The following is a 27,038-nucleotide window of genomic DNA, read 5'->3' as shown; positions in this document are numbered from 1 at the left end:
GAGGCGGAGGCAGGAGACTCGCTTGAGCCCAGGAGTTGGAGGTTGCTGTGAGCTGTAATGCCACGGCACTCTACCCAGGGGGACAGCTTGAGTCTCTGACTCAAAAAAAAAAAAAAAAAAAGAAAAAAGAAAAACAGATTCTCAAAAAAATGCTTTCAAAAGAGAAAATTTTACATCTCTTATCCATCTGTCTATTCAACCCTTTTCAGAAGTTGTGCAGAACAGAATTCCCCTGGGGTACCTAATACCTGGGGAACTCATAGAATATTTTTAACTATTTTTTTTCTCAAAGTTTTATAGTTGTATGTTTTACATTTAAGTTTATGAGTCATTTTCAGTTAATTTTCATAGAAGATGTGAGATGTAGCCTAGGTGGGGGCTCTTTTTTTTTTCTTTTTGACCAATATGTGACCAATTGCTCTAGCACCATTTGTTGAAGATTATTTTTCCCTCCCATTGAATTGCTTTTGCACATCTATCAAAAATCAACTGGGTATATTTGTGTATTTGCATGAGGTTATTTCTGGGTTCTGTATTCTGTTCCATTCATGTTTTTGTCTATTCCTCCACCAGTACCACATAGTCTTGATTAATATAGCTATATAATTAAGTCTTAAATTCAATTTTCTTAATAGGTATAGAGCTATTCAAATTATCTGTTTTGTATTGAGTGAATTATGGTAGGTGTGCTTTGTGAAGAAGTGCTTTTCATCTAATTTATCAAATTTATGTGTGCAGAGTTGGTTCTAGTATTCTCTACTGTCCTTTTGATATCTGTGGGGTCTGTGTTGATATCTACTGTTTTGATATTGACAATTGATATTGGTAATTCGTATCTTCTTTCTCCTTTTCTTTGTCTTTCATGTCAATTGTATTGATCTTTTCAAAGAACCTTATCTAGTTTTTCTGGTTTTTATAACTGTTTTGCTATTTTAAGTTTTTGATTTCTTCTTTTAATTTTTCCTTCCTCATGCTTACTTTCAGTTTATTTTGTTCTTTTTCTAGGTTCTTGAGGTGGGAGCTTAGATGATTAATTTGAGAATTTTCTTTTTTTATGATGTATGCATTTAGTGTTATAAATTTTCCTGTTAGCATTTCTTTAGATGCATTTTTATTTAGTTCAGTTATAGTGGAGTTGGTAGATATGCCCAGGCCAAATAGTGGGGCTGGACACAGGGTCGGTAACCCAAAGAGAGTGCTGAGTTTTTGCTGCACATGTTTAAAAATGCAGAGAGTAATGCTGAACTTAAGGGTTTAAATGTAGATTCTCTGGTCATTGAGCATATATCCAAGTGAACAAAGCACCCAAGATGTGTCGCCGAATTTACAGAGCCCATGACATTAACCCAGACATAAGTTCCCCCTGCCATATTGAGATGATCCTTACTGAAAAGGAACAAATTGTTCCCAAACCAGAAGAGGAGGTAGCACAAAAGAAAAAGATATCCCAGAAGAAACTGAAGAAACAAAACCTTATGGCATAGGGTGGCGCCTGTGGCTCAAAGGAGTAGGGTGCAGGCCCCATGTGCTGGAGGTGATGGGTTCAAACCCAGCCCTGGCCAAAAACTGCAAAACAAACAAACAAAACCTTGTGGCACGGGAATAGGTGCAACATAAAATAAATGCAAATAATAGTAAAAAAATAAATAAATAAAATCTCCTTAAGACTTCCTCTTTGACTTATGGATTATTTAGAATTACTTAGTGTCCGGGTGGTTGGAGTTACTCTTCTATCTTTCTGTTACTGATTTCTAGTTTGATTCCATTCTGGTCAGAAAACACACACTATGATTTCACTTTAAATTTGTTGAGCTTTGTTTTATGGCCCCAAATATGTTCTATCTTGGTATATGGTCCAGTGGCACTTGAACATACTGTGTATTCTGCTATTGTTAGGTGAGTGTTCAATAAATGTTTAGGACATGTTAGTTGATGGTATTGTTGAGTTCTATATCCTTGCCGATTATTTTCCATCTAGTGGTTCTTTCTTTTGTTAAGAGAAGAATATTGAATTATAGATTTTTCTGTTTTTTATTTCAGTTCTATTTTTGCTTCTCTTATTTTTACATTTATGTTGTTCGGTTCATGAACATTTAGGATTGACTGCTATGTCTTATTGGAGGGTTGACCCATTTGTTGCCATATAATGTTGCCGTCTGTCCTTGGTTATTTTCTTTCTTTGCTTTGAGATATTTTGAAATTTATCTGAGATTAATGTAGCCACTTTTGCTTTCTTTTGATTAATGTTTGTATAACATATCCTTTTACTTTCAACTGCCTATATCACTTGAAGTGAGTTTCTGACAGACAGCATAGACTTGGGTCATGTTTTTAAATCTACTCTGCCATTGCTTATGTTAAGCTATGTACATTTTGTGTAATTATGGATATGTTAGGGCTTATTTTTTGTTTTGTTTTTCTTTTTTCCATTTCTGGAAAAAAGGTTACTTGTATTTTTTTAGAATTCCATTTCTATGGTCTATTTCTTATTAGATTCAGGTTAATTATTTTGGCAACAGTACTGTGTAGTACAATATGTTGTGTATCTCTTATTCTGTCAGTCAGGAAACATGTAGTAAGTTTGATCATTTGGTGAAAGTGGTATCTATCAGATCTCTCTGTTGTAAAGATGTCTTTTTCTCTTTTATACTTAAGTAACCTGTGAGGTAGGGACCATTACTTTTAAAACACCTTGAAATCCAAGAATTAAATATTATTATTATTTTGCAGTTTTTGGCTGGGGCTGGGTTTGAACCCACCACCTCAGGTATATGAGGCTGGCGACATAATCCTTTGAGCCACAGGTGCCGCCCAAATTAAGTATTATTTTTAAATGCCAGAAAAGCTAGCTTATTTTTACAGTAGAAATCCAATTAATAAATGTACAGAGAATGATAAAAATACAAAATTAGCATTGGGCAAACACTACAGTAATAACTGTTACAGGCAAGAATCATGAATGAATGCTAAAATTAGTGGAGGCTGAGGCAGGAGGATCACTTAACTATAGGAATTCGAGGTTATAGTGAGCTATGATTGTACCACTGTACTCCAGCCTGGGTAACAGAATGACACCTTGTCTCAAAAAAAGAAAAGATAAGCTTTGTGTGAGTAAGGGCTTTGTTTACTCACAACTGAAGGACAGTGCCTGACTTGCAGTAGACCCTCCATAGATAATTCACTGAATGAATTTTCCTCAAATATTCACTTAGAGCCTATACCCAGCACAGTTCCTTATACTCAATGGGGGGACTAGTGAAGTATTATTAATTTTATTAATACTCAGACTCAGGTTCTGTAAGTGTCTATGTTGCTAAATAGCTTATGTAAGCTTTTTGTACCTTGCTCAGTGAGAATAGAACCCCCTCAAACCCTGGGGATGCATCTTAGTTACCTATCACTTTGGAGAATTTGCCCCACTTGTTTGCAAGAGAATCATCCAATTGTACTTTCATTTGAAATATGACACAAAATGCTTTTCTTTTGAAAAATGAAAAACATAAAAGGAAAAATCTGTTTCCCTTTTAAGCTGTGGAACTTTCATATCTGAATGTCTTAGATATGCTACGTTATCTTAGCTCTAGATAAAAAATATGGTATTCCATTCTCATACTGTATTCTCTGACCTATTACAATGTTATATTAGAAACATCTATTTCTTTTCCTGTAACCCTAATCATCTTTCATTTTTATATTTTGAACAGTGTTATTTACTTGTCTACTACACCGGCTGGCGGAATGTCAAATCTTTTTTGACTTTTGGCTTAATCTGTCTGTGCAACATGTATCTTTATGAACTCCGCAACCTCTGGCAGCTTTTCTTTCACGTGACTGTGGGAGCATTTGTTACACTACAGATCTGGCTAAGGCAAGCTCAGGGCAAGGCTCCCGATTATGATGTCTGACACCATCCTTCAGACATACTGCCTAGGCTTCAGGGGGAAAAGGAGGGAACATATCTTAACTGCCACTGTGATGAAGAAACTATTCACCACAAATGAGAAGCTCTGCTTTCTTTCTCTCCAACTTTCCTTTTTTAAAATCAGCATGGCTGATCCTGTGAGCATGCAAGACCTGCTGGGAAAACTCTCAGAGGAATCTTGGCCATGCAATTATTGTGGCCATGTAATTGTTCAGAGGAGGAGGAGAAGGAAGAGACTTCTCTCTCAAGGGCTGTAACAGCGGAAACACTGTCAGATGCCTTTGGAAGACTTGGCCAGAAGTCCTGAATCCTTGCTGAAGAGTTCACTCAAAAAAATGGATGTGGTACTTGCTCTGAGGACCAAGCACAGGAACTCTACAACTTGAGTTTGCCTTTGTGAGGCATCAGTATAGACCAAATAAAAAGATGCTGCAGAAATTGGGAAGCTTATATTTTAAATACGTGACTGTGCTAAATACCAGATTATTTGCACTTTTATGGTACCAAGAGTTTATGATATCTAGGATATTGTGGAATTGGTTCTTGATACTTTTATATTTTTGCTTGAATCTTAACTCTGGAAATAAGCTAGTGTGGGAAAAGGCTGTAGTGAGCTCATCTTTGAAATATCACAGGTATTGAAAATACATGACATGTTTCCTTTCTAGACCATGTTTGTCATTTCTTTTGAAATCACTTAAAAAATATGATTCATTAGACTAGAGCCATTATTTCCCAAAATTCAGTCATTTGAGTACTATTTTACTAGTATTCTCTTAATATTTATCTTTTAAATTTTAAAATATTTTAAAAAGGAAAAAATTTTACTTTACATGGAAAATCAGTGTCAGTTTAATTAACACAAAAAATGTTAAGCTATAGCTCAGTACTCATGCTCTCCAAGCCTCTGAATGTAGGAGGCCTGCTTTCTGTGGTAGCAGTAGAGATGTTACCTAGCACCAGAACAAGCCTCTGCCTTTGGAATAATCACAGGACAATAGAAAATTGTAAAGGGAGTGACACTCTTACTGTGATTCAGTGTTAATCCATGTTGTGCACCACCTAAAATCATCTTGTGTGATACGGTCCTACACTGTGGAGACACTTGACTGTACTAAGAGAATAAGGAGGTGACTTTCCTGGCAAATCCAAACCACTGTATGGTTTTGAGTGATTAAGGACCTTGTATCTGAGAGAATTTAACTTTCTTTTTGATGATGATGTGTAGATTGTTTAAGCAGTTATGAATCAATAACATCGGAAGTACAGTTTGATTTTATTAGCAAAATCTACAGCTCTCCTGGTTTGGGAAGTCATTCCATGAATGATTTTCTTCTGTTTTTTAAAGAAAAAATTCCAAACAAAGAATTCATAAGGTACTGAAATTTGCTATCATTCACTTCGGCAGTAGACCCTACTACACTGTAATTTATGTTTGAGGGCTTACTACTAAATAGAAGAAATAGTTCAGACGGTAAAGGCCCTTGAACCACCTTGTTTGCCTGAACCACTGTATGTGGCTATGTCTAGAACTATAAAGTCTTGCTTGACTAAAACCTTCATACCCTCATTTTAGGAGAATGAGGTAAATGGAAGACAATAATTTATTTAAAACAAACTAGTTCACTCCAATTTTCTGCCTTCAGCAAGGCTGCACAGAAATTAATATATATTCCAAGAGCTACCCCAAGGTATCACGTGATCTAAATTATCAAAACATTGAATTATGTTTGGCATTTTGTATTTACTGAGCCAAGAAAGGGAAGTAGTTCAATTTAGAAAGGTTTTCTAAACTAATGGTTAAAACAAAGAATATTGTAAAAAGTCAGTTAACCATGAAGTTGGAACATTCTGGTTAATTGTGATTTTGTTAGGTATTGATATTTTATACCTCTTACCAGTTTAGTTCAGGAGCTACCTCCTTACCATTGAATTAATAAGTTATAATGTTCAGTATCTGGATCCATTTAGCAAGAACCCTTGAAAACTACTCACCAGCTACTTTTAAAGGTTTACTTTGTTTTCTGTCTTGTTTTTTCACTGGCTGTTCTGGATAAGAGGATGTTTATATCTTTATGTAAAAAATGAAAACAGGTAAAAATAATGTTTCATGAATAGAAATACTTTCTTTCATTGTTTGGTGGCTGCATTTCTGAGTGCCTGTATCTTGTCACCAAAGAAACCATGAATTTGGAAAGAGAAACTTTGGCTATGGGTTTAAAGAAGTCCTTGGACTTTTGAGGCATATATGATCTTACATTTATATTGCACTTTTACTTCTAAGTCTGAGTTTGCCCTGTCATAGTGAGTTTTGTAGCACAGGGGAAGCATAGTTGTTCTCATGTTAAGGCAGCAGATACAAAGGTGATCAGATGTTAGTGACCTATCATAGGTTAGTGACCTACCATCACTAAGCACACTCACTCTTAACCTTCTAGGCTTTTTCCATCAGCATAGAACTAGTGGAGGTGACCAAGGTTATATTCAGGGGATATGTGTGTCCTTTGTAAAATCAGGGAATTAAGGGGTGCTGAAATCAGTGCAGGCCTGCCACTGATATATTTTATCTTAATTTAGGTAATTCTGAAATGCTGCTTTTTGATTATGGTATACCAGAAGAACAAAAATACCCGTTTTTATATACTCAAAATAACTGCAGTATTTGTTTGCTGTTTTGTTATTTATACATGCTTCTTTGCGAAACAAATTTGCATACTAAGATACGACATATACAATGTTGTTAATTATGGACGGAAAGGTAAGAAAAGTAAGGTCAATGAAAATAGCAGGGTTAACCTATTATTAGGTTAAAAATTTAGGTAAAATTTGACTCTGGAGCTTTATGGAAGTTAAGGCTAAAAGAAGGGAAACAAGTTATTCATTGCTCTATCAATGGGTCAAAAGCATACCAATTCTTAGGCGAGAGTTCATCCTCTTGAATTCTGGTAAAACTGTTCTCACCTGACGGTCCTGTGAGTGAAGTGCCAAAATGAACACAGTTCTCATGGATGCACACTGGTGTCTTAGGATGTGTCTTGGATCCTCAACTTGTACCAGTTTTCAGAGGCTTCCATTTCAGGGTTGTGTGAGGAGTGTGTGTATATGTGTGACTAATAGAAGAATTTGTTTTTATAAGAATTCTTATCCCAAGCTGAAAATAAATATCTATTAAAGCTTGAAAATCCATTTGAAGCAAATGCCTTGAAACATAGAAAACCTTTATGCAATCTTGCAGCTTTATAACATATAAAGTGAATATGCTGTCCCTCAATTAGCACATTTATTCTCATTAAAGGTGGTCTTTTTCACAGTGGACCCTAGTCCAGAGAACTGCATGGCTTCATTTTTGTTAGCCACATGTAGTGTCCCATTAGACTTCTGCTTTGTCAAGTCCCCACCAAGACCAAAGATTTGTCGTAACAGGCTTAACCTCCATGTCAGAGAGGGTGACTCCTCTTTGCTCCTGAGGTTAACTGCTCCCCACAAGGCAGTTGCTTGTCCTTTGTTTCAAAAGGTTTACTAAGTAGCACAAGGATGCACTCAGCCATTGGATTTCCAAGGGTGCCCAACAGTGTGTTTGTGTCTACCTTTCTTGTTACTGTTTTAAAACTTGAGGTTCACTTTAAGAGAACTACCCTTGAGTGTGTGGTAAAACACATAAATTATTTCAAGAGCAGCCAGCACACAGACCAAATCGAACACTTAGCCTTACCACCAATTACAGGCCACTCTTCAGGTTGCATTCTTTGTCTATGGTCAACACTTCTTAGTACTTTTCTGCTTTATTATCTATCTCTAAGGAAATGAAGGCTTGCCACCTAAATGTGTATGGTAAAATAAAACCTGATTTTTAAAGTTAAATTTGCTTTAGTAATATCCTCACTAAAAGTTAATAAAAGAACCCCTCCAGTTCCAACAGTCATGAATGAGTTTGTGTGTGAGGGCTGAGTCAGCAGAGAATACAACTTTTCTAGCGTTCATTATGCATTGTGTGAGAGGTATCTTATCTTCATCAGTGTTCTGGGGCTGCTGTGGAAAGCTTGCAGATTGCAGCCTCTAGTTCAGACACTGAGTTTCTCCAAGAGAATTTGTATCTGTGGCTGCCACTCTTGCAATGTCTCTTTATTTAGCAGATAAAATTGTAATAAAAGTCAAAACACTGAGTGGTTAGAAGCCAAGTGGCTAGCGTCATCCCGCTTGTTAACTGTGAGTGGTGGTGATGTTTGGGCACATGGATGTGCCAGACATCTTCTGCATTGGCAGTGCTAGTGTGGGATCAATTAGGGGCCATAGGAAATTCAGGGAGAGAACAGGTTTAGTTCTCAGTTCCTGAAATCAGGACTGAGGCTTACAAATTATTCCCTTGGCAATAAACAGTATTTTCAGCCCAACCTCGCCCACGGTTCACATTTGCCCTTTTCTGCTTCCCACAGCACTGCTTGCCCAGCGGAAAGCACATTCAGGCTCCATCTGACAGTAGGTAGAAACAGGACTTATACACGCCATCTCCCATCCGGTCCTGGCGGCCCCTCCCCAGCTGTGCCTTCATTGTTTGCCTCCTGTGTGCCAATGTTTTTCTGCAAGGCTGGGTTGCAAAGGACCTTTCGTAAAGGTGAACAAGCAATATTTTACCCTTGAGCATGGAACTCCTTCAGTGCCTAGGGCAAATGAGAAGAATGCTCATTAGTGCCTTTTATGTGCCCGTGCTAGGTCCTTCTGCATCAGTGATTTTTCAACCAGTATACTGCAAAAATTTTTAAAGATCATTCATGAAATTATTTTCAAAAGAAGTTCAAAGCACAGTAAGTATATTCTTTTTTTACTCCTTTTTTTGATCAACATAATTTAAGTATGCTGCCGAAGTTTAACTATAGGTTCAAGTGTGCCGTGAGATAAAAAGGTTCAAAAACATTGTTCTATATAGTTAATTCTATGGCAGCCTGTGGGGAAGGGGAAAATCTCATTTATACTTGAGGAAACTAAAACTTGGAGACGTAACATTTTGTCCTTTGTATGGTATCACACTGATGAGTGCTGGGTGTGGAGTTCACACCTGAAATACAGGTTCAAGTGATTTAAAAGTTGGTACTAATTTCTCTATGCCATAGTGCAGCTCTGAAAATTTTGAGAGAGAGTGAGTGTGACTGACAACAGCTGGGCTCCTACTGGTGTCGCAGCAGTGAGAACAGATGAAGCAGACACAGGGATATAAGTAAGTATACTGTGTGACAGGACCTGTGTCTGCTAAGCATGTCATCCTCACAGAAAACATGCCGGAAAGCTTGCTAGTTGATAGACAAGCCTCCTGAGCCACAATCACACTCATTGTGGCACCAAGATTTCAATCCAGATCTTAATAAGAACTCATGCTCTTAACTACCATGTAATTTTAAGCTAGATAATGTGAAAATATATTTAAATATATAAGGCGTATGCAGTCAGGTAATATTTTATTTTTTAAATAAAAGATCAGATCAGTGCTAATTCCTACACTGTGGATACTTAGGCTAAATAAAATAATTTCCTAAAATCCTAGCCTTTACAATAGTGACATAGGACAGATAGAGGTATGGTGACCTTTATAGGTACCTTTGATACTATACATCCTGTAAAGAAAGTTTACATTTTAGTATTTGTACTAAAACTAACTCATGAGTTAATGATTCTTGTTATAGAATGTTAAAGCCTTCTTGGTGATTCATGTGTTATAAACATTTGCTTTTCTTAGCAGAATGCCAGAATGAATTGGTTTGGGGCTTGAATTAATCAGCTTTGTGGTCCCTATGTCTGAAAACATTAACCAAGAAATAGAAGGTAACTTTTCATAGTATAACATAGTGATTAAGTTTTCGGCCAGACTCCCTAGCTCTTTCTTCTACTAGCATTGTGACCTCAGCAAATCACTTAACCTTTTTCCCTCAGTTTCCTTAGATGTGAAGTGATGATAATAATAGTACCTTTGGCAGGCCAGGCATGGTGGCTTATGTCTGTAATCTTAGCATTCTGGGAGGCTGAGGCAGGTGGATTGCCTGAGCTTGGCAAGTCCAGACAAGCTTGATCAAGAGGGAGACCCTATTTCTATTAAAAACAGGAAAACTAGCAAGGTATTATGGTGGGGGCCTATAGTCCCAGCTACTGGGGAGGCTGAGATAAGAGGATTACTTAAGCCCGGGAGTTTGAGGTTGCTGTGAGCTATGACATCAAGACACTATACCCAGGGTCACAGTCTGGGTCACAGTCTTTTTTGAGACTCTTGTCTCAAAAAAAAAAAAGACCTTTGGCAAAGCAGAATTGTAAGGATTGAGTCAATAAATGTAAAAAGCATGTGAAGCCTGGCATAGCGAGTGCTAGGAAAGCCTTTGCCACCACATGGTGGTGTTCTTTGTTACTATTACTTTAAGCAGTAAAAGTCTTTTAAATTGCAAATACCCTCAAATGTGATAAATCATTGCAGAAAGTTTTCAGAGATCACCGCTTAAGTGAGGATCTCGTTGAAATATCCAACAGGTGGGTGCCCTGGCCTGGTGGGTGCTTGTGTGCAGACTTCTGGGCCAGGACACTGGGGATGTATCTAGAGAGAACAAGGGACTCACACTTGCCAAATGCCTGCTGATTTGCACACAGAATGTTATACACCTCACAAAATCCTCCTGAGGTAAGCAAGTGGGTCGAAGCTGCCCAGTGTCACACATCTGGAAGTGGTAGGCTGTCTCTCCAGTACCCCCAGCCCCCGAGGCACACGGTGTTGGCGAATGAGGGAAATGTTCCTGGGAACCTCACCCTGTCCAGTATGTCATTAATATTTTGACGCTAACACACTTTGAACATTCTGATCTGATCTACCAGGTGTCCATGGTTGACAGCCTCCCTCAGGCCCCCACTTTGTTAGGGCCCCATGAGGGTTTGTGTGGTTGACAGAAGGGGAGGGGCAGAGCAGACAGCTGGCAGCCTCCTCCTGCCCTATCATGGAGATGCTCTTTTAGTTTTTACACAGAGTCTTACTCTGTCACCCTGAGTAGAGTGCTGTGGCCTCTTTTTTTTTTTTTTAATTATTTAAGACTTTTAGTTTACAAACTGTACTTACAGTTTGTTGACTTTTTTGAAAAAAGTTGTAAACTTTTATTACAAATTAAAAATGAAGTTAACCAGTTGGATAAAGGATTTCAAACTGTATATAGAAACAACACACTGTACCCCATGATAGTATTAATGTACACAGCTATGATTTAATTTAAAAAGTTAAAAAAAAATGAAGTTCTTAAAAATCTCAAGTTGACCAAATATGAAACAATTTAAAAACCTTTAAAGGTATATTGAGAAAAACCAAGCTTTTTTATTTTATTTTATTTTTTGCAGGTTTTGGCCGGGGCTGGGTTTGAACCCACCACCTCTGGCATATGGGGCCAGCACCCTACTCCTTTGAGCCACAGGCGCCACCCAAAACCAAGCTTTCTAAAAAAGCACATTTGTCATTATCAAAAAAGACACCTCATGCTGCATAGATAATGCAGATAGTTCTAATTATCTGGTCAATGGGCAAAAAACACTTATGGTTGTCAGCTCCAGTCTGTGTTCATTTCTTCTTGCTGGATGATGGCAGAGATGGTAAACCAACATTCATTCAGCCCCATCCTGCTTAGCGTCAGGAGTGGATGCATTCTCACCTGGTGGATCCACTGCTTTTGTCTCTTTGCTATCTTGTGGTTTAGGGTTTTCTGAGTGTATGCGATAGTAATTGAAGTTGCCACGGTACCAACATTGAGGTGGCTGCTGATCTTGGGTCGCATCTCCTTATTCTCTTTATCCTTATCATCCTCTTCATTGCTGTCCTCTCTGTTTTTAGCGAGGAGGACCCTGCAGAATCATGGTCTATAACCCTGGTACATATTCTGTCTTACTGGTCTACTTTGTTCTCCTGTGCCCTGGTTGTCAGCACCTGTATCACTTCTCCCCACAGGGGAGGGTTGGAATAATGTGGTGGACACCCATAGGGTCTCCCCAAGTAGTAAGGTAGGAAGGCCAGTGTTGTTGGCCTGGCCTTCAGAAGCACTCTCCAATCCCTCCTTCTTTTCCCTGCTCTCTCTATTCTGGTAATTGCATGGAGGACCCCCATGACGTGGATAGTGGCTGTAATGGTTAAGGTCTGCTGTGTCTTTATTGCCTTGAACTAGAATTCCACCAGGGCCTGTAACATTTGCTGTCAACACACCCTTTTCTCCTTCAACAACATCAAATTCCACAGTCTCTCCATCTCCTATGCTATGAAGGTACTTCCTGGGGTTATTCTTTATGATAGTCTTGTATGCAAATACCTCTTCCATGGTGTCTAAGAGGTTCTTCCAAGATGTGAGAAAAGGAAACAGTCCAGGTACAGTGTGGGCATCTAGGCCATTTATTCACTCAGGTGCAAGTGGGCTGAGTTTGAAAAGGAAGTCAGCGTGAGGGGCAAAGTGGGATGGGAATATATGGATCTGGGGTTTCTGGGTAGGTGTAATCATCCCTTCTGGGTGGGACTTGTATACTCAGCCTTGTTCCCTTGGCTTTTGTGCTTGGCAATATTTTGTGGGCCCGTGCGCTTGGCCTTATGTGGTGGGTCTTTTCCCTTCACCCTATCTTCCCAGTCTTTTCAGTCTATTATAAGGGAAAAGTTGAGTTAGGGGAACAGAGATAAGGTTTTATAAAGCCAACAATCTCCTGTACAGGTAAGATTGAAGCAGGTTAAATTGGGGGAGGCTAGGAATAGAAAGTCTGTAGTTAATGGGGCCAAACAGAGCTGTGTTATTTTCTGCCAGAATGGAAGAGTTATATGTGTAGGGTATGGGTATGGGATTGAAAAGATGTTGGTATAAAGAAAGGCATATCCAGCATCCTGAGGGGCAGAGGAGAGAGAAGGAGTTCAGGGCAGCTGAGAAGGAGGTGTTCAAAAACCAGGGAATACTTTGAGATATCGTCTAACACCAGTAAGATTAGCCCATATCACAAAATCCCAAAATCAGAGATGCTGGCATGGATGTGGAGAAAAGGGAATACTTCTACACTGCTGGTGGGATTGCAAACTAACATGTTCCTTTTGGAAAGACATCTGGAGAACACTTAAAGAACTAAAAATAGACCTGCCATTTGATCCTACAATTTGTCTACTAGGTATATATCCAGGAGACCAAAAATCACACTACAACAAAGATATTTGTACCAGAATGTTTATTGCAGCCCAATTCATAATTGCTAGGTCATGGAAGAAGCCCAAGTGCCCATCAATCCACAAATGGATCAATAAATTGTGATATATGTACACCATGGAATACTATGCAGCCCTAAAGAAGGATGGAGACTTTACCGCCTTCATGTTTACATGGATGGAGCTGGAAAATATTCTCCTTCGCAAAGTATCTCAAGAATGGAAGAAAAAGTATCCAATGTACTCAGCCCTACTATGAAACTATTATAGTTCCATAGCCCAAGAATATGGAGAAAGGGGAGAGGGAGGGAAGGGAAGGGGGAGGATGGGTGGAGGGAGGGTGATTGGTGGGATCACGCTTCTGGTTCATCTTACAAGGGTACATGTGAATCTTTCTAAATGTAGAATATAAATGTCTTAATAACTAAGAAAATGACATGAAGGCTATGTTAACCAGTTTGATGAGAATATTTCAAATTGTATATAAAAACAGCACACTGTACCCCATGACTGTATTAATGTACACAGCTATGATATAAAAAAAAAAAAAGCCAGGGAATAAAAGAGTGTTGCTGTAGGCCTTGCAGAACAGTGAGGTCTAACCCTTTAGAGGGTAGAGGGGTTGTACTAGAAGGGAGTAGTTTTTTTTATGAGTTATCCTGTTTCTTGGTGACATGCTATTGTCCTGGGTTCTTGCTCCATCTGACAATCCTACATGCATGAGGTAGATCCAGCAGACAGTAGTCCCAACTCTACCTCAGGGGCATCCAGTGCCAGTTATTTTCCCGGTCCAGTACTTCTTTCCTCTGTAAGAACATTCAGAGGCTTTGGTGACATTATAGCAGTGTGCTGGCATATCTGCATGGCTAGTGAAAGAGAGGGTCTGAGGTAAAAATTCGGTGTAGTTGATGTGGGAATGGGGGTTGGTAAGGTATTCATGGAGATATGAAATTTGAGTGCTAAGATAACATGTGCATTCAGTCAGGGTCGACAGCATGGGGAGAAGGGCCAGGATTGACAGGAGAGGTAGCCAGAAGGAAAGAAGTAGGAAGAGGAAAAGTTGGGTTTCCTCAGAGAGGGAGACTTGAAAGGTGCCTTATACCCACAGATCATGCCAGCTTTGAACATGTGAGAGTAGCCCGTCATCTCCAGAGAAGTTGTAGAGAAAGGGAGGAAGCAGGGAGGAATGTTACACATTTATGGGGAAATGGACTATAGGCGAAACGCCTATATGCCTCTGGCCAAAAAAGCCATTTGAGAGCAGTGAAAAGACTTTGTGGAGGCATACTTGTAAGAAACTGAGGCAGAATCCCATGTGGCCAAGTTGGTTGTGAGCCTAACATGACCAAGGCTGGAGTAGCATTTACTGTGTTAAGGAATTAAGGTTGACTTTATAAGGCCAATAAAAAAGCCCTTTGGAAAACTGGCCAGATACCCATCAGTAACCTTTCCTGATCTGTGCTAAGTAACGAAGGTTGCGTGCTGATGGGTCCGGGAATGGAAATGTGCTCGGGGACCTCAAGAGAAGAGGAATTTACCCAGTGCATACAGGTATCTAACGGCACAGATGAAACTTGGGCTCATAAAAGGCTTTTGAGAAGTCCAGCCTGAAAATTCCTTATATTCCTTATTCCAGCAAACCCCCCCTGACTTAAGGCCTACATGGGAGCAGAGGTTTGCACACTAATTCCTGTATGCTCAAGAAGTTTCTTTATGCCTTGTTTAAGTAACAGCCTCCAAATGGCAAGGCCAGCAAGGGCAGGTATTCAGTCCACCTTGTTCCTCCATAGCCTCAGGCATCATCAGATAAGAACAAAGAAGTAGTGGCTAACAACCTGTTCTCCATTAAGTTATGTTAAATTGGGTTATGTTGAAAGGGTTATGTCAAAAGGTGTATGTTGAATGGATTATCAGAAGCTAATCATGAGGTAGTTACATGATGTTTAAATGGATCAATGAGGTCATTGCTATATTGTGCCCATGTACAAAATTCCCTATATAAACCAACTGCAAATAAAGAAGTTCGCCATTTTGCCTGAGCGAGCAGATGGCCACCTTTATTTAAAACACAATTTCAATAAGTGTGCTTATTCTCCATGACATTGCTTTTCTGTGAGACCCTAATGGCAACAATGAACTCTTCAGGGATCCTGGTGAGTTTTAAGGTGGTGGGGAATAGTGTTTGCGATTTCCACTTGCATCTTCCAGTGTTGGAAGTTTATCTGTAGAACACAGCTTTATTTGGGATCGGTGGATCCAGCCAGAAGGTGGGGGTGGCACCATGGGGGTGCTGTAGAGAACAGTGTAAAGACCTGTCCAAAGAGGTGATAGTGTCCTGTGGGGCAAGGGAGATTTGAGGAAAACTTAATGTCTCGCCAATCACTGACTTTTTCTGCTGAGTGTTGGAATGAGAGCTAGTTTGTTATTTTTTTAAGTTCCTCCCTAGTTTCCTGGAGGATAGGAAAACAGTTTCCTATGATAGAGTCTGGAGGGGGTCCAGGGCCTAGAATAATAGTTCTGCCATACATTATTTTGAAAGGGCTGTAATAGAGGGCTTTGTGAGAGGTAGAGCGAATTCAGAGTTAAGTGATGGGGAGGAGCTCAATCCAATCTTGTTTGTGTTGGAGCACAATTTTGTGAGATATTGTTTAAGGATGTTGTTCATTTTTTCTACTTTTCCTGATGATTGGGGCCTGTGAGGCATGTAAGCACCACTGAACTCCTAGGGCTTGTGAGATTTGGGAGGTGATCTGGCTAACGAAAGCTGGGTCATTGTCGCTCTGAATGGAGTTGGAGAGATTGAATCTAGGAATAATGTGGTGGAGGAGAGAGACAACTTCATGGTTTTTTCACCTGTTGTGGGGAAGGCTTTGACCCACCCTGAGAAGGTATCAACCCAAATTAGAAGAAGTCTATATTTTCATACAGGGAGCATGCAGGTGAAGTCAATCTGCCAGTCTTGTCCAGGGGTTTGGCCCCAGGCATGATATGTGGGGAAAGGAGGGGTCATAGCCCCCTGGAGTGAAACCTGCGTATGGATTTTGCAAGACTGGGTTATCTATTTTAAAAGGGAGATAGATATGGGTGAGAAAGGAGTGGAGAGATAGGGTATAAAGAGGCCTGAAGCCAATGTGAAAGTTATTGTGGAGGGAAGAGAGTATATTCCGTGCTTGGGAAGAAGGAAGAATGAATTTTCCCTGTTGAAGGAACCATCTTCCCCGCATGGCAAGGTACTGGTAATTGTCTTGTTCTTCGGATGTATATAGGGGAGAGAATTTATCGAAGGACAAGTACTGGCCCTCTGGGGTGGGGAGGGTGTAGGTACGTTGAGCTTCCTGTTTGGCTTTTATATTAGCTTCTTGGTTGCCTCTGGAAGTTGGATCTCTTTTATTCTAGTGGCCTTTACAGTGGATGATGGCCACTTCCTTCAGGATAGTGGCCACACTCAGGAGGTTTTTAATGAGTGTGGCATTGACAGTAGAGGAGAGTTGGGTGGTAATGAATCCTTTTTCTTGCCATATGGCTGCATGGTGATGGATTATGTGGAAAGTATACTTAGAATCTGTGTATATGACAATAGCACAGCCTTGTGCAAGTTGTAAGGCTTCAGTGAGGGCTAAGAGTTCTGCCTGTTGTGAGAAGGTGACAGGGGGCAGAGTATGGCAAAGCCTGCCTTAGCAATGGAGTGGGTGGTGGGCTTAGAAGAGTTGCTGTCGATAAACCAGGTGTCTTCAGGGTTAGGTAAAGGAAAGAGGGAGATGTTGAGAAGAGGGTATACTGTTACCACAATTAAAGGCCAGCAGTCATGGAATGAGTTCTGGGGACTGTGAGGGTCATGTGAGTGGAGACAGCTAATGGAGAGGAAGGATCATATGTGGGGCCAGGGAGAAAGTGGAGGTTAGGGTTTTCTATAAAGAGGATTAGGAGCTAGAGTAAGTGAGGTGCTGAAAGTAAAGATGATAAGTATTGGTGGGTTTGGTTTTTTTTTGAGACAGAAGCCTCCAGCTGTCCCCACTAGGTAGAGTGCCATGGCATCACAGCTCACAGCAACTTCCAACTCCTGGGCTCAAGTGAGTCTCCTGCCTCAGCCTCCCTAGAGCTGGGACCATAGGCACCCGCCACAACGCCCAGCTATTTTTTGGTTGCAGCCGTCCTTATTGTTTGGCAGGCCCGGGCTAGATTCAAACCCGCCACCTTGGGTGTTTGTGGCTGGCGCCTTAGCCACTTGAGCCACAGGCACTGAGCCAAGTATTGGTGTTTTAAAGAAATGGAATGTTGTAAGGGGTAAAAAGATATGTGAGGACATGACAGGTAAGTTTCTGGGCCTCCAGGAAAAGGAGGGACGTGGCTGACACCGTTTGGAGGCAATGGGGGCCAGCCTAGGGCTGTGAATTCTATTTTGAGGGAATGCTATTATTGGGAGGTGATTATTGTGAGGTTTCTGTTTTAGGACTTCTACTGCGCATCCTTGGTGTTCTGACACTGAGAGGTAAAATGGATAGTGGAGGTCAGGAAGATGGAGGGAAAGTATTCTAGACAGAGAGCATTGTAGGGAGAGGAAGGAACTTGACCAAAGCTGATGCAGGTCTAGGAGGTCGATTGGGGGGCCTTTTGCGGTGGTGTATAGAAGTTTAGCCAAGGGCACAAAATTGAGAATCCAGGGTCTAAAATCTCCTAGAACCCTCAGGAAGGAGAGGAGGTCATTTTTTGTTCAGGGAAGGGGTAAAGAGGAGATGGCCTGAATGCAGTCAGGGGGGATGAGTTTTTCTCGTTCCTGCAAGAGGATGCTGAAGTATCAGACAGAGGGAGAAGTTAACTGGGCCTTGGAAGGGGACACTCTATATGCCTTGGATTGTGAGGAAAGGGAGTAGGTGAATGGTATCTTTCTGGGAGGCAGTGGGGAAGGGGCTGCATAGGAGAAGGTCATCTACGTACTGAAGAACTGTGGAATTCCCCAGTAATGTTAACTGCTAGAGGTCAGCCTGAAGTGCCTGACGAAAGTAATGAGGACTATCTGTAAATCTTTGTGGGAGGACCATCCAGGTGAGTTGTTGGCTGGTGGAAAAATCAGGTGAAGGCAAAGACTGGTTGGGAGAGCTCATGGATAGGGATGGTATAAAAGGCATCCTTGAGATCTAAAATTGTGTAATGAGAGGAATTATAAGGAATGGTAGATAGGAGGGTATAGGGATTAGGGACTACTGGGTAAATAGGCTAAACAATTTCATTGATGGCCCATAAGTCTTGCAGAAAAACATTGGGTTTTTTTTATAGGAAGGATGGTAGTAATGTAGGGAGAGTTAGTAGGTTCAAGAATACTGGCCAAAGGAGTTTTGAGGATGAGTGGTTTAATGCCTCTGAGGGCTGCCATAGGGATTGGGTATTGTTTAAGGGAAGGATGTGAATGTTGGGTTCTGAGGGTAAAGAACCCAGGTAGGTAAAGAGAATAGGTGAATGATGGGAGGCTATAGAAGGAAGACAAGTACCCCACATGATGGGGTCTATGGGGAGGTTGGATTGAGAGAATGGAGGAATTGTAGGGGAGGGGTTAGAGAGGAGTAGGATGGATAGTGAGAGGTGGGAGCCAGCAGGAATCATCAGGGTTCCTTGTAATTTTCAGAGGATGTCTCTACCTAGTAGGGGAATGCTGCATGAAGGAATAATGAGGAATGAGTGTGAAAAGGAGTATCTGGAAAGGGAGCACCACAAGAGTGGGATAGCATTAGGACATAGAAAATTGCCAGCAGTACCCACCACCGAGATCTCTGTTTGTTGTGAGGGACCTTTGAAGGAGGGTAGGGTGGAGCAAATGGCCCCAGTATCAATAAGAAAAGAGATTAGCTTATCTTCCACCAGCAGAGTTACCCGGACTTCAATTTTAGTGATTGTCCAAGAGGGCTTCTGTACCTCTGGAGTGGCCAAGCCCTAGAGGTCAGAGAATTCAGCCAGGTCCTGGGAGTGACTACAGACCAGATCCTCAGGAGGACCTGGGCAGTCAGACTTCAGTGAGGACTTCCACACGCTGGACACAGCTTACGGGGGCCGGGGGGTTGGGAGGGTGCTATTTGCTCATTCCCTAGCCCAGTGGCCAGTTTTTCTGCACTTAAAGCATGGTCCCAGGGGAGGTTTTCCTTTTTAAGACTGTCTGGAAGGGTTTTGAGAGCTAGCTGGGGCTTGTCTAATGGTGGAGGCCAATGACTGGAGCTCTGAGAGTCACTGTTGTTTAGAGGCCCCTTCTCAGTTATTTTTTTCTTTTCTTTTTCTTTTTTTTTTTTATTAAATCATCTCTGTGTACATTAATGCAGTCATGGGGTACAATGTGCTGGTTTTATATACAATTTGAAATATTTTCATCAACCTGGTTAACATAGCCTTCATGGCATTTTCTTAATTGTGTTAAGATATGTATATTCTACATTTAGTAAGTTTCACATGTACCCTTGTAAGATGCAAGGCCAGGTCAATGAGATCTCATTGGGGGGTCTGAGGGTCCTGGGGGGGATTTTTGGAGTTTTTTCCAATATCAAGTGTAGACTGGGAGATAAAATACGTGTTGATAATGAGCCTGCCCTCATTGCTTTGTTGGCAACAGGGTGGTATAGTGGTGGAGGGTGTCATTAAGACAGGCTGAAAACTGGGCAGGATTTTCATCCCATTTCTGGGTTATTTCTTTAAGTTTGTCATAATTCACAGCCTTATGGGCTTTTTTAAGTCCCTCTAAGAGATACGGGACCATGTGGTTATAGATGTGCACTCCAGAAGCATCAGTTTGGTAATTCCAATTGGGTCTTCCCAGGGAACAGCCCTAGCACCTTCTGGCAGGGTTTCATCTATTCTCTGTTGATCTCTTATGTGGACCTGGGCCTGGATCCAGACCTGTTCCCTCTCCTCTGAAGTTAGGGTAGAGGTGAGGATAATATATAAACCATGCCAGGTCGGTCATATGATTGGGTTATATATCTGAATTCCTGAGTAAATTTTGTGGGATCTGTGGAGTCCGACCCTAGTTTCTGACTTATGTAGAACAGGTCTGAGAGAGAAACGGGGACATGAATCCTGATGATACCTTCCATTCCCACAACTACTCAGAGGGAGTACAGAGGTTTTTGTGGTGGTCTGGAAGTGGAAGGTCCAAAGGCATGGCCGGATCTAGTATAAGGTGGGGAAGTTGGGTCCACCATCTTCCCTTTCCTGCCCATGAGTGTTGGAAGGTTTGTGGGGGGTGGTGGAGAGAGGGAGGACAGGGTGGACTTTTGCAGGTAGGGAGGAGGCTGAGGGGGCAGATTCTAGGGGGGCAAAAAGGGGATGGATGTCTGCTGGGTTAAAGGAAGATAGGGGGCACCATGGAATACTATGCAGCCATTAAGAAGGATGGAGACTTTACATCCTTCATGTTCACATGGATGGAGCTGGAAAATGTTCTTCTGAGCAAAGTATCACAAGAATGGAGGAAAAAGTATCCAATGTACACACCCCTATTATGAAACTAATTTAAACCTTTTTATATGAAAGCTATAACCAAATAGCCTGAGAATATGGGGGGGGGGGGGAAGGGGGGGGGGAATGTAAAAGGAAAAAAAAAAGTTAAAAAAAGTGAAAAAAAAAGGAAGATAGGGGAGAGTCAGAAGGTTCAGGGAGGGTTGTCTGGCCTGTGCAAGAAAAATCTGAGAGGGTTCACAAGATGAACACAAAGAAGGAATGTTTCAGAGGAGGAAGAAAGCCTGGATAGAAGGGACACTGGTATAAGGTCAGTGAGGATTGAAAAGTCAAAGGTGCCATTCTCAAGCCATTGTTAGCCCTTGTCTAGTTTTTGTACAGGCCAAGCAGTATTACAGAAAAAGATGAGGCATTTAGGTTTAAGGTCAGGATAAAGGTGTGAAGGGGGAATCTGTGACTGAGTGGTCCCCATATCAGAAACTGGAGATAGAAAATAGATGAGGGGGAGAAGAAATGGAAAGTAAGGGGAAGAGGAGTTAAAAGGCTCAGAGAGGGGCTATACGAATTGGGGAGGAGAGTAAGGGAAGGCGAGGTTAAAAGGCTCCCAGAGCGGCTATAAATGAAATGCTAACCTCACTAATAAATGGATGGATTCTGGGTGGGGGTCAGAGAAGTCCCCATGTGTTTCTTCATCTTGTTGGAACAAGAGTCCTTCTAGTAGAGAATGGGTTATGGGGTATATGTTGGCCCCCTGAGGGGACTTCTCCCTGTCCTGGATTTTCGGCACCAAAATAAGAGGTTCTTTCAAGACATGAAGAAAGGAAACAGTGTTCAGGTACAGTGTGGGCAACTAGGCCGTTTATTTCACTTATGGGCTGAGTTGGAAAAGGAAGTCAGCGTGAAGGGCAAGGCAGGATGGGAATATGAGGGGCCGGGTTTCTGGATCGGTGCACTCATTCCTTCCTGGACAGGACTTGTGTACTTAGCCCCGTCTGCTGGGCTTTTGCGCTCGGCTCTGCTTTGTGGGCCCATGCGCTGGGCCCTCTCAGTATCATTCCTTTTGATGAAACCATATCTGTTTTCTTACATTGAACCATTCATCTGTTCCCAAAATCTTCGTTGTGATGACCTTCTTGTCCCTGCTCCTATGATGTGAGGCCTTCCAGGCGGTGCCAGGCTTGGTGTGCAGTGCTGAGGGCAAGGGGGGGGGGCGGCTGCTGGGTCTCAGTGTCACTGATCATAGTTGCAGTGATGGTAGCTGGGGCTGGCTACCACAGGTGTGGCTTTTCCCAATACGTGATAGTAACTAGGCTGGCAGCAGTGATGGGCTGCTTAGGGCTCTCTGGGGTCTGCTCTCCACTCTTGCTACTGATCAAACTCTGCTGTGGCCTCTTAGCTCACAGTAATCTCAAACTCTTGGACTCAAGTGATCTTTTTGCCTCAGCCTATCAAGTAGCTGTGACTATGGGCACCTACCACAGTGCTGGGCTAGTTTTTCTATTTTCAGTTAGAGATGGGGTCTCATTCTTGCTCAGGCTGTTCTTAAACTCCTGAGTTCACACAATCCATCCTCCTCGACCCCCCAAAGTTCTATAATTATAGGCATGAGCCACTGTGCCCAGCCTCACAGGTACTCTTAAATAGCACGAATGCAGCATGGCTTTACCAAGATTAATCTGAAGACCAATGTGCCCTTCCCAGAAATCTCCTATGTGAGCTGGGTATAACTGACAAAGTAGGGAAGCAGATATTGTAGAATAGGGAGACTAGTCTCAGTGATGCCACCCAGAGAAGCTGACGCACCTGATTCCAGGCGGGACTAAAGTAGAAATTGACCAAAGGAAGACAGTGATGAGGCCCCAGTGAGGGATTCCAATGAGAATTCTTTAAATTCATGAAAATTAGAGCATGAGGCTCTGGGCGGGGTGGGGGGAATATGCTCTCACCACATGCAAGGGCAACTCAGCTCTGCCCACCAGAAGCATGAGCTGGCAAGGTTTAAGGGCTGGGAAGCCAGTTGGGACAGGAGGCCCTCAACCCTAGACAAATTCTTTCCTTCTCTTTATCATCTCTCTCCCCTTCCCTGTCCTTCTGGATCCTCTCCTTGGTCTATGAGCCTGGATTGACCTCCACTCATCCTCCACACTGCATGGTTCAGGGTCCTTGAAAGTGAAGGCTCCTGGCGGACTGCTTGGTGGTATCCAGAGGTGCACAAAGCAAGGGCTGCTCCCTGCTCGGATTTGAAGGTGATCTTCCCAGATCCACCCCTGCTCCCTGCACAGCGCTTTACCTCGTTTCTCAGCCTTTCAGTGTAAAATCCTCAAGTCTTAATTAGGTTGTGTCTACATGTGTGCCATACATGGGATCTGGCACTTGAAGATTGGATGAAGAGTTGCCCAAGTATTTAGAACCGGAGAATGCAGAGGAGGAAGAGCTTGCAGAGCAGCCATGCCAGTGCCCTCATCTAGCTTTGTTCTTTTCTCTGTCTTGTGAAGCAGGGATCCTGTAGGTGGGAAAGAAAGATTGGCAAGAGGACAGACAGATGATACCACATTCTCCCTTCTAAGACAGAGGGATTAAAAAACCACCAAAGGGCTTTTGTGAAAATCTGAAAGGATAGAACAAGACCACTTTAGCAATCATGTTGTCTATTGTTAACCTGGAGAGGTGGCAAGCCCTCTGTCCCTTCCACGCTCCTCTGTACCCAGCTGGATGGGCACCCACAGGAGTGTCTGTGGGCTGGTGCCACAGCTGCTGGTCTCTGAGCAGCCTCAGCATGCACCAGTCCTTTCTTGAACTGCCTCTCAGATCTGGGAAGGCACACTTGAGAAAATATGTGTGGAGGTTCTTTCTACACTCTGAAGATCACCCAGATGGAGAGGCAGTGGCATCTCCAGTGCCATGCACCTGTGACTATGTCCCCCTACCCCAAACCCATAAGTAACCCTGCTTTGCCATTTCTCCTCCCGGTACTTGTGCCGACTGAGGGGCTGGGGTGGGCAGCTGCGGACAGCACGGCCCGGCCTTGTCCCCTTCTCTCTGCGGGTGAGCTGTACAGCATTCTCTTCAGTGTGGTATTTTGATTTAAGCAGCTGATTTGCAGAGTGTTTTCACCCCGTCATTGGAATTCTCTTGTTTGGGGGTGGGGAGCAGTGAGAATCTGCTCAGCACAGCTTTTGAGCATTACACTTCCCAGTGCCTGAAGATGCTGTCCCACCCTGCAGGGACGCAGGCTCAGCCTCTAGGCCAGGCTTGTCTTCTGCTGCTGAACAGCTCCTGGCAATGTTATAGAAAACCCCCATGTTTTATCATGTAAAAAGCACAGCTCCGGGTATCACTACATGCCGTTCAGGTGTTTCTGCTTTTAGAAAAGTTCTGTGAGTGTATTTGTAACTTAAATGTCTTAAAATGACATGGCTACCTAGTGAATACTTGACTGTCAGCTTCTCCAGTGCACCAAAATTCTTGATGCCTTCCCGCTAATGTGTCACTAACATCAGCTGAAGTCTGGTGTTGGTTTCACTGATGTCTGCTGTCCGTGGTGTTCAAAACTCTTCCCACTTACATCTTTTCAAGTACAGTTTGCTAATTAGCATTTTAGGTACCAACATGCTTTTCTCCTCCTAAGGGAGAAGCAAATACATTTTCTGCGATCAGTGTAATGAACACAGGGATGGCTTGCAAAGGTTGCGAGTTGCATTCCTTTTTTGTCCTGGTGTACAGTGTGTGTGTGTGTATATTGTGACGGGGATCAGGGCGTCCTGTGGGGCCTGCCTGAGGGCTTGGTCTCTATTAGCTGCAGCAGGGTGGGAGTTCTTTAGGAACTCAGGTTCCCACTTAGGCCAAGAAGCCCCCAAAGTTTGCCTTTCTTATTTTCTTTTCCAACTGATGTACCCCAGCCTGAAAATTTGTTACACTTCTACCTGTATAAAATCACTTCTTTCACCATACACATTTGAAGGAGCAGGGAGGGGATGAGCTATAGGCCAGAGGTGAGTTGACACCCCAGTGATGTCCTTCTTCTTTGGAATAGGAGGCCTGCCAGGCCAGGACGGCTGTCTCTATGTCCCCATGTGGCCACTGGTTCAGTGAAGCCAGTGAAATCTTTTTCACTGCTTCCTTTATTTACACTGGTAGTAAACCTAATTTGACCAATCTCCTCTGGATTTATTTCCTGAACCCAAATATAACCCTGTGTTTGAAAAGGGCAGCAGGCAGGAACCCTGCCCTCTCTACCACTTTCCCCTGCCTAGGTGGGGAGGGAGAGGTCCTTCTGACCTTCTGTAGGCTTTGATAGCAGAAGGGCCTGCTTTGAAATTCACCTCTGTTAATCACCAGTTATGTTGCCTTAGGCAAATAACTCAACCTCTCTGAGCCTCATTTTCTTCTTCAGTGAAATGAAGTGCCCAGGAAAATTAAAAATGAGATATTTGGGTGGGGCACAGTAGCTCACACCTAGCACTATGGGAGACTGAGGCAGGTGGATTGCTTGAGCTTAGGAGATTGAGACTGGCTTGGGCAAGATAGTGAGACCCCGTATCTAAAAGTAGCTGGGCATTATGGCAGGCGCCTACAGTTCCAGCTACTTGAGAGGCTGAGGCAAGAGGATCCCTTGAGCCCAAGACTTTGAGGTTGCTGTGACCTATGATGCCATGGCACCCTACCAAAAGCGACAAAGTGAAACACTTTCAAAACAAAAAAAAAAGTTTGCATGGGGCTTATTCCAGTGTGGTGCACAGAGATGTGTCACCATCATTAGCTGTGCAGGTCAAGTCATCTCACCTCATCCCTATCTCATCCCCTCCCTGGTCCTTCAGTTCTCCAAGTTCTATTTCTGTGTTTTCACCTTTCTTTCCTTTAGTGTATAAATGTGTTTGGGTCATTAAAAACATCCTTCCCTTGATGCTGGGTCTTTTCTGGTTCTTTTTCTTTTTGAGACAGAGTCTCACTTTGTCACCCTTGGTACAGTGCAGTAGCATCATAGCTCACAGCAACCTCAAACTCTTGGGCTTAAGTGATCCTCTTGCTTCAGCCTCCCAAGTAGCTGGGACTACAAGTGCCTGCCACAATGCCCTGCTATTTTGAGAAATGAGGTCTCACTCTTGCTCAGGCTGGTCTCAAACCTGTGAGCTCAGGCAATCCACCCCCCTTGGCCTCCTAGAGTACTAGGATTAGGATTACGGATGTGAGCCACTGCTCCTGGCCTTCTGGTTCTATTACTTCCGTGCGCCCTTCTCTTCTAATCCCTCCTCCTCATCTCCTCTATCTCAGCCTCCTGCCCTCTGGCATCTGATCCTCAGTCCAGAGCACTGACTCTTACTCAGACTACTAGTTCTCCCAGCAGGCCACCACAGTGACCGCAGTCTTCAGCCAACAGTAGCTCTACAGCAGTGTGCTGTCCCTGCTCAGGGAAGTCCTCTGTCCCCTACGGCCCCCCTCCCCAGTGCCCCACCAAAGGCTAGGTGCACTGTTCCTTAGACAAGGACCAGGCTGCAAATCAGACCAGGACACATCACCAGTGAAAGTGTTTAATAGTTAAATTATTTAAATAGGCTTTTCAATTTCCATGGGAAATCATAATTGTATCTGTTTTTGCAAGAGCAGGAATAAAAAGAGTGCACACTCCTTAGAGGGAACGAAGAGCTAGCACTGCACGCTGTCACCAGTCACTGCTGGGATGGGAAGGCCCCGGAGGCCTGGGAGGCCATGACCAACAGAGGAATGAACTCGGCACGCACACTTTACGCAGGTTGGAAGCAGAATGAAAACCCAACACCACAGGCGGGCGATATGGAGGGGCAGGGAGCTTGGGAGCAACACCGTGGGAGAAAGCCAGCCTCCCGCAAGATGGCGAGAAGGCCAATGAAGAACTCAAAGGATAGAGCGGCAGAAGCTTGGGACTGACTCAGGCTTGGCAGTTTCAGGTCCATACGCTTTGCTTCTCTGAGCTGTGTTCAGACTGGAGTGGGAGTTGGTGTGCAGGCAGGAGAGGGTCCAAGTAAGGTTTTAGCAGCTGGCACAGAGCTGCTGCCTCACCTCCTTCAAGCTTGTGTTGGAGGTGAGAATAATTCTGCCCTGAGAAGCAATGAAAGGATCTGGGCATGGGCTCTAAGGATTCTGTTTGAATTCTGTGATATTATTTCATTCTCCAAATGCCTCCCTCATATTTGATAAAAAATATTTTTTCTTACTATATATTTAACTGCTTTCTCCCAACAAAACATTTCTGCTTCCTATTCCCCAGATTCTCTGAAGCTGAGTGCTCCCTGTTCCTCTGGTGTGCAGGCAGAGGGTGGGTCCACCCCATCTCCCCAACCGTGAGGGCAGCACATCCCAGGAAGGGCCACTTGCACTGAAGTAACTGAGAATCCAGGCAGGCCAGGCTCGCTCACACCCTCAGCAGAGGACCACCATCCCTGCACTCCTGAGAATACACAAGGGCCACCCTTTGCGGGGGCAGCAATTTCAGGGAAAGGAAGAGGAGCAGAGCCACACACGACA

At 42.9% G+C, this 27,038-nt stretch overlaps 1 protein-coding gene and 1 pseudogene across 1 annotated transcript in view; one reads left to right on the top strand and one right to left on the bottom strand.

Annotated features, from left to right (window-relative positions):
• The window catches only part of SEC22A (SEC22 homolog A, vesicle trafficking protein), a 74,494-nt gene extending 70,095 nt beyond the window's left edge, over positions 1 to 4,399 (top strand). The window contains exon 7 of the mRNA XM_003795076.2: positions 3,705 to 4,399. Coding sequence (XP_003795124.1) covers positions 3,705 to 3,905 — 201 coding nt within the window. The 3' untranslated portion in view covers positions 3,906 to 4,399. The remainder of the gene's footprint in view (positions 1 to 3,704) is intronic.
• A 7,140-nt stretch (positions 4,400 to 11,539) lies between these two features.
• LOC111726987 lies at positions 11,540 to 21,778 on the bottom strand (annotated as a pseudogene).
• Positions 21,779 to 27,038: the final 5,260 nt, after the last annotated feature.

This window comes from Otolemur garnettii, unplaced genomic scaffold (assembly GCF_000181295.1).
Source record: "Otolemur garnettii isolate 467f Iridium unplaced genomic scaffold, OtoGar3 scaffold00089, whole genome shotgun sequence".
Taxonomy (NCBI): Eukaryota; Metazoa; Chordata; class Mammalia; order Primates; family Galagidae; genus Otolemur; species Otolemur garnettii.
The sequence above is the reverse complement of the archived record's forward strand: the minus strand, read 5'-3'. Positions and strand labels throughout refer to the sequence as shown.